Raw genomic sequence first — 11,652 nt, forward strand, 5'->3', positions numbered from 1 at the left:
ACATGTGTGTGGCATATGAATGTGGTGGATCGTCATGGTCTAACCATGAATCATCTTCATCTATTAATTTAATTGCTTGTGCACCGCCCAGGATCAATACCAGAAATATGACTGACATGTTAGACAATTTAGACCCAAATGTGTAACAGGGGAACCTTCAGAGGCGATCAGGAAGCTATCAATGGGGCAAAATTTGCCCAGGTCCTATGTTCAGCCGACAGGTGGCCCCCTCACCCACTAAAAGAGCAAGGATCTTCTGTCTGGCGCAAGCCCTCTCACCAGTGCCCTGTCACACACTTTGGGCAGGCTTCTTAGGCCCTACAATGTCAATTGGTAAAGCGGATGTTGGCAGATGCTTCAGCCTGGATGCGTGAATCCACTGCGGTTGATGATCCGTCAGCACTCCAGTTCTCGTTACCGTGATAACTACAGCTGGGCCCAGATATCTCAGTTCCCCCACGGCGACTGGATCCAGACTCCGAATCAGCATCTGTTGGCCTGGAATGAAATTATGGGTGGGCTTATCTGACGGAATAGGGAGAGAAAGAGAAACATCAACACACACAGAATTCAGTTTATCAATAAGGGAAATCAGGTAGTCATCCAGGATCACCTCCATGTCTCCTAGGGAAGAAACGCCTGCGCGACCTTTGATCCAAGGGGTCGGTGAGTATTTTGTCGTTGAGGATGGGGTCATTCTCATTTCAGCCAATACGGCTGGTAGCACATCTGGCCATTTCCTGCTTGTTTCCATACAGGCTTTCGTGATCTTATCTTTGATTGTTCGGTGTGTTCGTTCCACCACCCCCGACGACAGCGGGTGATAGGGTATATTATAGTGCCAATCTATGGCTAACGCTTTAGCCAATAGTTTGGTCACTTTCGATGTGAATGACGTGCCATTGTCACTTTCGATAGTCATATGAATGCCGAAGCGCGAAATTACTTCTTTCGACAGTATTTTCACTACCGTTTTCACATCCTCCTTCGCACATGCAAAAACTTCAGACCATTTTGAAAACCTATCGATGATAGTTAGCATGTATTTTAGATTTCTGACCGCTGGCATATGAGAAAAATCAATTTGAAGACACTGAAAAGGCGCTTCTGGAAACGGTAACGCGTCGTGTGGCGTTTTTCTGTGAGGGTTTGTTTTGGCGCATATCAAACACGAGTCTACAATTAGTTTGACCATTTTTGCTGTATCCTTAGGCGATTAATCATCTGTGCAACGCGCTATAGTGCGAAATACCGTGGTAATGTCTTATCAATACCACCAAAGACAGCTTTGGTAATGCGATTCGGACATTTTTATCTCTGATTAAACCGTTAGCATCTGGGGTGCATACATTTTCTGTCCAATGTTTCACATCTCCCTGTGTGGGTTGACTTGCAAAATTTTCAAATCTATGTCAGGAACACATGATACATGTGCAAACATCATTGTTTCTACGTCCCTACTCTGCGCTCCCTGATATGGGGAAAACTCTGCATGTTTCGCGGCCCATTTGGCCATTTCATCAGCATTTCTGTTGCCAACAGCATCTGGTTCATCTCCTGACGCATGTCCCTTGACCTTCACTACAGCTAGTTCAGATGGCAACATTACAGCTTGTAATAAATCTCCCACCAACTCTGCATGTGATATTGGTTTGTCCTCAGATGTCTGAAAATTCCGTCTAGCCCAAGTCTGGGCGAAGTCTTGAATGACCCCGTACGCATATTTGCTATCCATATAGATGGTGGCTCTTTTGCCTTTTGTTAACCCATTTGAAATCCACTGTACCGCTGGCGGTACACTGCATGTTTATGGGTTAACTTTGTGACATTAAAAAAACTCACGAAACAAAAAGCTAAACATGTCACATATCTTTGGAAAGCTGAGGTTCTTGTGATTCAAATAATGTAAACCAGTGCCTTTGTCAGACCACCAACAATCAAATAAACAACGACTAAACTGACGGAACTCACCTATGAAGCCTCCCGATAGTCCACTGATTCATAAAATTTCAACAAAAACGGTGTTGTTAAAGGCTCCAGTCCATCTAATTTAATGAAATATTTAGCCCAAAAAACATTTATATATCCATAAACATCCATGGAATGTGGTAGTGTCAAGTTAGCCGAAAGAGCAATCAAATCTTCAATGTTTTCTGTGGTGTAGCTTCTTTTCTATTGTAACCAATACGGATTTGTTGATGTTGTTGGACTTTAAAGGCAGTCCTGCATGCTCAAAAATTTGCACAGAGACGTTCTCCAAAATTAAACAGAAGTTTTATTATCAGATGTAAAAAGGTAACAAAGCTTTGGGTTGTCAGACGATCTCCTCACTCCACCACAAGCCAACAACACAAAATATTCAAAAACACCCATATTTATTAAGTATGTGACGTCGCTCGTATCTTCTGACTCCTCCTCTGCCTTTTAAGGAGTGCTGCTCCCTTTCCACCAATCACTGTGAAGTCCTTTTTCTTAGTTCCTGTAAAATAACATTTCAAAACATATATCCTGTGGTCAGTTGCCAGTCCTGAGGAATGTTCTCCAGGGACAGTTTCTTTTGGGGAGTGGTCTCCTAGAAACAGTTCCCTGTGGCCGGACAACATACCAACATTCTTAACATTCTTTTAGTAAAAAGAAAACACTCAATCATCTAATGTTTTTAATTATATAGTGTTGTTTCTTAATCCTATGATTCATTAAAACACATCACAACTCATGATTATACTTAAAACATATGCAGTGGATTGATTCATAACATTTCTTTTCTTTATGACTCTTTGTGTGTGTGTGTGTGTGTGTGTGTGTGTGTGTTGATCTAGATAATTTATGGCTCCAACCCCCATTTGCCACAGTAACTATTTTACTGAGTAAGATAGCAAGCACATGACAAAATCACACAGCTTAATGATTTAATGAAAGAAAACACTTATTGATTATATTGATATTTAAATCATACTTTTATCTGAAAAATATTCCCACAATTCCCTCTCTTGACCTCGTAAGAGGTCACACATCATCTTCTCCTTCATCTTCTGCTAGATCACTTGATAACAAAGGCATAGTATGTGGGGGTGGAGATTCTTTCTTTTCAATAGCTGTAACAATTAATCTATTGCACAGTGATCTAATACAGGGAATACAACAACACGCACAGGTGATTAATATGGCTAGGAAAACTCCTATTGACACTACAATAGACATCACCACTGCTTTCCATTTTCCCACAGCTTCATCTTATTGCTGCTGTATTCACCCTCTCTAGTAATGTCTTGTTATCTTTACAAAATCAACACTTCTTAAAAACTTAATATCCTAAAACTTGTAAGAAAACATTCTTAAAAATACACTTTTTAAACCTGAAAAAATGAAAAATATTGAAAAACACTCAAAATCACACATTAATGAAAACTTGATTATAAGGAATAAATGGTTATTTGTATGTCTACGTCCGTAAACATTTCACTCAGAATCTTTTGCACTTTCTTGAAGTCTAGTTTATCTAGACCACACCCCAGCCGGGGTACTGAGATACTTCTTACTCTATTAGCCACACACCAATCTCTCATGTGTTTTAGGCTTTCTGTGAAACAGTCATATGTTGGTAAATCAGTGTATTGTTCTTTGGTTATTAGGTGAAAAATAATTCTGCCGTCTTCTTCTTTAGTCACTGCACATTCACCTGGTTGTTTGTTTTGATCAATTACTTTCTCTGTACCATATCGCCGTTTGAACTGTTTAGCTATACCTGCTCCGTATGCACAGTCAGCACTTACACAATGGGCCAATGGTTCTGTGTGTGGGCTTGTGAAAATGTCGCCTGTTTTGTGTATAATTTGGAGCTGTTGGTGTTGTCCAGTGGCAATTTCAGTGTCTGTTTTACCGTCACTCTGTGTATCCTCCCTCTCTTGGACCTGAGTCCTCAGGTCCAAACCAGTGTCAGCAAGAGACCTAGAAGGTGGGTCACAAGCTACACAGGATGTTAAATGGAACCAAGTATCGCCTTTGTCTTGTAGTTGCACACAGTGTGAGGTGCGAGCTGTTACTCGATGGGGCTTAGACCACCGTGGTTCACTCCACTTTCTGCGGAAGATCCTGATCCTGACCCAGTCAGCTGTGACTGGAGATGGCAGTTCCTCCGGTTGTGCTGGTACAGGAGTTACCTGATGGGAAAAGGTTCGAATCAGAGCTGTTAGTTTATCAAAATACACAGTATGTGACAATGGCTGCACTGTGTCCTCTCTCAACGCCGTGGTTGGTCCTGGAAATTGACGACCTGTAAGCAATTCAAAAGGTGTAAAGCCTGAGATCCTGTTGACAGAAGAACGAATAGACATGAGAGCAATGGGTAAAGCTGACAGCCAGTTCAATTTAGTCTGTGCACAGATTTTAGCCAATTTTAGTTTAATTGTCAGGTTTAAACGTTCAACCTTACCTTGGCTGGCCGCATGGTAAACCGTACCATACGCATGTGTTAGGCCTAGAGCCTGTTCAACAATTTTCAAATGTTCATTTTTAAAATGGGTGGCATTGTCAGATCTGATACGTCGTGGGAACCCATAGTGTGGAATGTAATGGTTGATTAGACACTTTATTACGGCCGTACTGTCCTCTCGGCCGACAGGATATGCTTCTGGCCAACCAGTGAAATAATCAACAATCACCAAAACATAGCGTTTGCCATGTACTCGTGTAATCATGTCTGTGAAGTCAATCACAATTTCTTCCCCTGGACCAGATGTCAAAGGGAAACACCCCCGTTTGGGTTTGATGCTAGGTTTTACATTGTGTTCCTGACAGATACAACAACTCGTCACATGACCTGACACCATGGATTGCAAAAATGGATGCCACCAATGTTCGAGAGCTCTCATCATTTGTTTGTCACTGACATGGCTTACCCCATGGGCTTGTGTTAACATTGAACCGGTCAGAGAGACAGGCAATGCCGGGCGTCCATCTGGCGCTTGCCATAGACCATCACTAGCACAAATGCCTCCATGCTGTGACCAGACTGATTGTTCTTCAGGGGCAGATTTCTGTTGTTCTTTGACCAAATATTCTCGAGTGAAACGAGGCAAAAGATCACTACAGGCTCTATCTGATCTTACCACCTGCTGAGTTGCAACATAGCCAGCTTCAGTTTTGGCAGCTAGATCAGCTGCATTGTTTCCATCAGTGATAGGGGAATCATTTTTGGAATGTCCTGGACATTTAATAACTGCTACCTCTTTGGGTATCATCAGAGCCTCTAAAAGGTCTCTGGCTTCACATGCATGCATGATTGGTCGACCTGAGGATGTGATAAAACCACACCTCTGCCATAAGGTCAATTCCACGTGGACAGCTGTTACAACATATGCTGAATCGGAATATATGTTCACACGGGTCTCACCAGCGTAGTACAGGGCTCTTGTCACTGATATCATCTCTGCTCTCTGTGCTGACTGTTTTCCTTCTAACTTCCCTGCATTCCTTGTCACTAATGAGCTTCCCACTTGTTCAACTACTGTATAGGCTGCCTTCAGGCTCCCATCCTCTGCTCTGAAACAACAACCATCTGTGAACAATGTCATAACTGGCGGTGGGGTTGTCAATGGCACCGCAGACAGATCTTCTCTTACTTTGGATGCTCTCTCGGTGATGGGTGCACAATCGTGTGGCTGTCCATCTCCCATCAGATCAGCCATATCAATGCCTTTATGTGTGTATGTGAAATTGGGACTGGTCAAAATCTTAGCTATTCTTCTCTGTCTCAGTGGTGAAAATGTGAATGATGCTGAATTTACGAATGACATGATAGAGTGTGTCGTGAGTATTGTCAGTGGGTGGCCCATTACAATGTGTGATGTTTTATGCACAACTTTAGCTAAACCCGCTGCAAATCGAGAACAAAGTGGTTGTCTTTGTTCTACACAGTCTAACAACACACTCGCATACATCAACACTTTTCTTCTGCCCTGGTCTTTCTGAAACAGGACACCATGTGCGCTGGAGCCAGATTCTGAGACATCCAGGAAAAAAGGTAACTCATAATTGGCACAATTCAGGTGTGCGGCATGAGCTAGCTGTGTCTTGAGGTCAATGAACGTCCGTTCAGCCTCTTGTGACCACTGAAGTTCTGCTTTCAGATTTGTCATGCCATGCTCTTTGATCAACTGTCTGAGTGGTTTGGTCAGTGAAACATACATAGGAATATAGTGCCTACTGAATCCTGTGAGGCCTAAAAATGACAACATGTCTTTCACTGTGGTTGGCTTAGGATGGCTGAGTATACCCTGTCTTTGTGTCCCTGTCAAAGTTGATCCCTGTGCCGTGATCAGTCGACCTAAAAATGTAACACAAGGTCTGCACACCTGCAGTTTGTCCTTGCTTATCTTGAAACCAGACTTGTGCAACTGAAGCAACACAACTCTGGTAGCCTCCAAGCACGCCTTTTCAGTTCTGGCTGCCAAGAGTAGGTCATCAACATACATGATCATGACACAGTTCTCAGGTAAGCTACAGTCCTGTAGCTGTTGTTTTAAAACATGATTAAAAATTCCTGGTGACAAAATAAACCCTTGTGGTAGTCTGTTGTAAGAATACTGCCAGCCCCTGTATGTAAAAGCCAAACATGCTTTGCAATCCTCTGCGATTGGAATACAGAAGAAAGCGTTTGCCAAATCGATGCATGTAAACCATTGGTGCGCTGGTGTCAATGTGGACAGCGCAATATATGGGTTTGGCACTGTCATTGTAGGTGTTGCTACAATGGAGTTGATGTTTCGTAAATCATGTACCAATCTGTATTTATTAGTGCCTGGTTTTGGCACAGGAAAAATTGGTGTGTTCCAATTAGACCTATAAGGGGTTATCACTCCCTTTTCAATCAGTCCAGAAACAGTGGTGGCTACACCTTCTTCTGCTTCTGGTTTGTTGCGGTACTGAGGGACCCAAATAGGTGTGGTGGTGTTTAACTTAAAGCTAACAGGTTTGATGTTACAAAACCCTACATCTGTTGGTCCTTGAGACCATAGATTATCTGGCAATGTGTCAATCATTTTTTCTGCTCCGTCAGCGTCTGTCTGCTCCCTACCATGGCTTCTAGAGATCTGTTTATGTGTCAACACCCCTGTGTCTTCTGTTTGGTCTTGCACCCAATATGCTTTTTGTGTCTCGGAATACAGGATACCCCAAGTTTCTGTGGGTTTCCAATCATTAGCTGCCAACAGCCTCTTAGTCATGTTGCCTAGCTCCCTAGCTTCATGTTTCGGATGTAATGCTACAGAGACGTGTGGTGCAGCTGTATCAGACATTTCATACCATTTCATCTGCTCTTCTGTCAGTAAAATTGGTGTCACTACTCCCTCTTTTCCTATCATGAGACCAGATCCCCTTATCACCCATTTGCTGTCTTCTATTTCCTGAAACAGATCTTGGTATTGTGTGGTGTCATCCCTGTCATAAAACAATGTGCAATGTAAGGGGTCTATGGGTGGCAGAAAAATGTCTATGTTTGTTATCCATTGGCGATGTTCATTATACCTAGATACAATACTATTAGTGGCTACACTGGAATCTAGCTCAACCCAATATATATCAGCATCTTCTAACTCACCACATGATGTTAACATCCACTGACTGTCTGTGGTGTGACCTGAAAGAGAACAATTTGTTTCTGAACCATCTGGAAATTTCACTATCACTCCCTCGGGTGAACATAAAATGCTGGCTCCTAATTTGATTAATAGATCTCTGCCTAAAAGGGGGATGGGAGCATTACAAGAGTACAGGAATGAGTGTGTCAATATTTGTTTGTCAATTTTTACTTTCAGCAATTTTGTCATAGGCCATTTTTCTACCTCACCAGAGAACCCTATTACTCCTACTGTGCGATTTGTCAGATCGCTATTGTCAATCGTGCCCTTTGTTACAGTAGAGTATGTGGCCCCGGTATCCACCAGAGCCTTTAGTGGTTGATCACTTACCACTATTTCCATGAGAGGTTCAGCCATTCCTCTCATGGTGGTTCTCTGTGGGCCCCTTCAACATTCCTCCGCCCCACCCTCCGGGCCCCATGTTGGGTGCACAGGCGCCTGTAGGTTGGAAGGTGACTGAAGGAGTTGCCCCGGGTTGTTTGGGGTCTGTGGTCCCCTGCCACGACCACCGGTACCACCTCTTCGGGGACCCCATCCCCCCGCAGGTGGCCCGTTGTATTGGCCTTGAGTCTGTGACTCGTTTTGTGGACAATTCCTAAACCAATGTCCCTATCTTCCACAACCATAGCACTGCGTCCCGCTCTGCCCCCCTCTCCCTTGCCCTCCCTGTCTACGTCCATTTCCCCTCCAGGGGGATCCCTGCCTACGGTTTGTTCCTTGGGCAAAATGTGGGTTGCTATATGGATGGTGGTGTGTCGGTCCTCCAAAAGGAGAACCACTGTAAGGGGGTCCTTGATATGGGTCTATGGGTTGGGGTGCATTGGGAGTGTGTTGTGGCATTTGCTTGGCCTTTTTTGGTTGTGCCCTCACTTTTGGCTTTTTCTAATTGCAATTTTAACAACTGGGTTTTAACTCTTTCTAGTTCCTCTTCCTCTTTATTGGCTCTTTCCACTGCTCTGTCTGTGTGGTGCACTAAATGTCTTTCCCATACCTCGTTACTTGCCACTGGGATATCTGGGTTATTCTCCATTGCTTGTTTTACTCCATTTGGAGCTCCTGTCATTACTGCTGCTCTAAATATGTCTCGTGTCACAGGGTTGTTTAAACTGTTTTCCTCCACCATTTGTTCCCACTCAGCAACACAACGGAAATAATAAGCCGCTCCAGTCTCACCTGGCTTAATGCGGAATTTAATATTTTGGTACACAGTTGGTGGTACCGGGTACAACCTCCTCAGGGTGCTTCCTATGTCGGTGCTTACTCTGACAAATTGTGTCTCGTTTGGCCTAGTCGTAGTCTGTGCATCCAATTCCAAATTTTGCATTTGAGAGGCTGTCAGTATCTGTCCTAACAGGCATCTCAGATCACCCAAAGCCAAATCAGTACCATGACTGAGGGCTGTTAGTTTACTCAGCCATCTGCTGCCCCCTGAAGTAATTGGTGGCAGTTTGCTTGCTATAGCTGTCATGTCACTGTGTGACCAGGGTTGATATAGGCGATTTCCACCTGCTCTTGTCACTAGGGGTGCCTGGATTTGGGGCATAAACAATTGGTGCTGTGGGACGTACCTAAAAAAGTCTTCTTCTCCCTGGCCATGTTGAACCAAGCTTCTTGTTCTTTTTGCTATTGGCTCCCCTACAGTCATGTCTCCAGTAATCTGGACTTTTATGGGTATTTCCCTTTCATTCCCTGCTTCTGGGTATGGTGCGTAATTACCTGGGGTAGGAGGCAGTATTATGGGTTGAGGTGTAGACGGTGGTGATCTTGTTAATGTTATACGTGGTGAAGTAGTTGGTAATTGTATTAAACCTCCTCCTAATTCCCCCTTACTCACTTCTTCCTCCACTTCCTCTAATGTTTGTATACTTTGCGGTACCTTTTGTCTCGGTTTGGGTTGTTGCTGGTATTCGTGGCCATCTTTGCCCTTCCTTATTACTGCCTTTATTTCCCTGACTTCATAATTTAATTGTTCTATTGCATCTGTCATTCCTCCTAAATCAACATCTACTTCTCCACTAGCTATTTCCACTACCACTTGCTGTTGGGTTGGTTTATACGGAGGAGGATGGCTTAAATCTGGGTATAATGAATGGGGACGGGTTTTCTCAGGAGGCGGAGCTGATGGGTTAATCTGAGCGCTTCTGTATTCTCTTTCTTTCTCTCTCTGGCTGCTGAGCTGTTCACTTCCCCTTTCTTCTGCGAGCTGAGTGCTGTGGTTGTTAAAGCTACTCTAGTCCACATCCTTAATTTCTTTTTTAGATTATCTTCCTCGCTACCATGCCTTCCTGCATTATACCACTTAACCTTATCTTTCTCTTCAATATGTCTCCGTAACTTACTATGTGCTTTCTTTTCCATTTCTCTAACTTTCGGTGCTAGAAGCATTCTCACTTCTTCTGCATTTTCCCATCCAAAATCATCACATAATGCTACCCAGCATTTGTTTATTTCTTTCTGTCTCTGTTTCTTATCTTTTGGTTCTGTCTGTGCCAACAGCATATCTGTAACCTTTTGCCACTGCAGCAACACTGGTGGACATCCGTATTCATCACATTCTTTCTGAAATTCAGCCATTTTACACACAAATTCTATTCACAGTTTGCAAAAATTATACAGTATCTATTTTCACACGGTTAAATCAGTTTTCACATCACTTTGCACAACATTCAAACATATAACAGACAATTTTGGAATATTCCTTTATGAGTTCGCCGACTCAAAAGGATTTATTTTACCCTGGCCTTTTTCGTCCCAGACGCGATTACCACAACGCACACAATCTCAATGGTACTTTATGAGTTTACCGACTCAAGGGACTCCAACCTAAATTGGTTCTTTATGAGTATACCGACTCAAGGGACTCCAACTTAAATTGGTTCTTTATGAGTATACCGACTCAAGGGACTCCAACCCAAATTGGTTCTTTATGAGTATACCGACTCAAGGGACTCCAACCCAACAGAATTTATGGTTTCTTCAACCAAGGGCCTCTAACCCAACAGAATTTATGGTTTATTTTTCAACCAAGGGACTCTAACCTGACAGAATTTATGGTTGACGCAACGTCTCACAATTTCCTTGTGTGACGCAACGTCTTACAGTATTGTCTTTTTAAATCTGATTTCTCAAAACTTCTCTTATACTTTACTTTTACTCATCGGAATGTTCATCAAATTCAACACAACAATTTAGGTATGTTCAATAGCAGAATTTTGATTAAACAGGCTTCTGCTTACCTTTTTATGTTGGTCGACCTGTGTGTTGAACCGAATTCGTTCCGTTTTTCCCAACGAAAATGGCAAATGTGCCCTCGTCTCTCTAAATCACGTCACGGGTCACCAATTGTTGGACTTTTAGGCAGTCCTGCATGTTCAAAAATTTGCACAGAGACGTTCTCCAAAATCGATTAGAAGTTTATTATCAGATGTAAAAAGGAGTAACAAAGCTTTGGGTTGTCAGACGATCTCCTCACTCCACCACAAGCCAACAACCCAAATTATTCAAAAACACAATATTTATTCAGTATGTGACGTCGTTCGCATCTTCTGACTCCTCCTCTGCCTTTTAAGGAGTGCTGCTCCCTTTCCACCAATCACCGTGCACCACGTATATCTGCAAAACAACATCTTTGCACAACACATGTTTTGCAACCTGCGGTCAGTTGCTAATTTGAGGAAGTGTTCCCTAGAGACAGTTTCATATCGCAAAACAACATGTAAAAATACTTTCAGTAAAAAACTCAATCATCTAATGCTTTAATTATGCAGCTTGTTTCTTAATCCTATGATTCAATAAAACACATCAAAACTCATGATTATACTTAAAACATATGCATTGGATTAATTCATAACACTCCTTCCCTATGTGACTCTTTGTCAGCAGTTATTTTGCCCCCCCATCAGAACTAAATGTTCTATCAGTTTTAACCCACATCCTGTTTTTTATTCATGCAGCTCTTGGTGAGTTCCTCATAGCACAGCAGTATTTTTCCATTAGAGCAAGCAAGCAAACACAT

General features: G+C 42.8%; 2 protein-coding genes across 2 annotated transcripts; both read right to left on the reverse strand.

Moving 5' to 3' along the window:
* Positions 1–3,253: 3,253 nt before the first annotated feature.
* On the reverse strand, positions 3,254–8,317 carry LOC130549358 (uncharacterized). Its single transcript, XM_057326563.1, is given in 2 exon segments — positions 3,254–8,246; positions 8,312–8,317. Coding segments are annotated over 2 exon segments (4,839 nt in total). The 3' UTR covers positions 3,254–3,413.
* LOC130549359 (uncharacterized) lies at positions 8,233–10,625 on the reverse strand. Its single transcript, XM_057326564.1, has one exon. It carries the CDS (start codon positions 9,622–9,624, stop codon positions 8,374–8,376), a length of 1,251 nt encoding a protein of 416 aa, XP_057182547.1. The 5' UTR covers positions 9,625–10,625; the 3' UTR covers positions 8,233–8,373.
* Between the last annotated feature and the right edge of the window lie 1,027 nt (positions 10,626–11,652).

Source organism: Triplophysa rosa, unplaced genomic scaffold, assembly GCF_024868665.1.
Source record: "Triplophysa rosa unplaced genomic scaffold, Trosa_1v2 scaffold107_ERROPOS42853, whole genome shotgun sequence".
NCBI classification, from domain to species: Eukaryota; Metazoa; Chordata; class Actinopteri; order Cypriniformes; family Nemacheilidae; genus Triplophysa; species Triplophysa rosa.

What these genes read in the sequence shown, in the direction of transcription:
- LOC130549359 (XM_057326564.1), bottom strand. Translation starts at nt 9,624, where the DNA reads ATGACAGATGCAATAGAACAATTAAATTATGAAGTCAGGGAAATAAAG.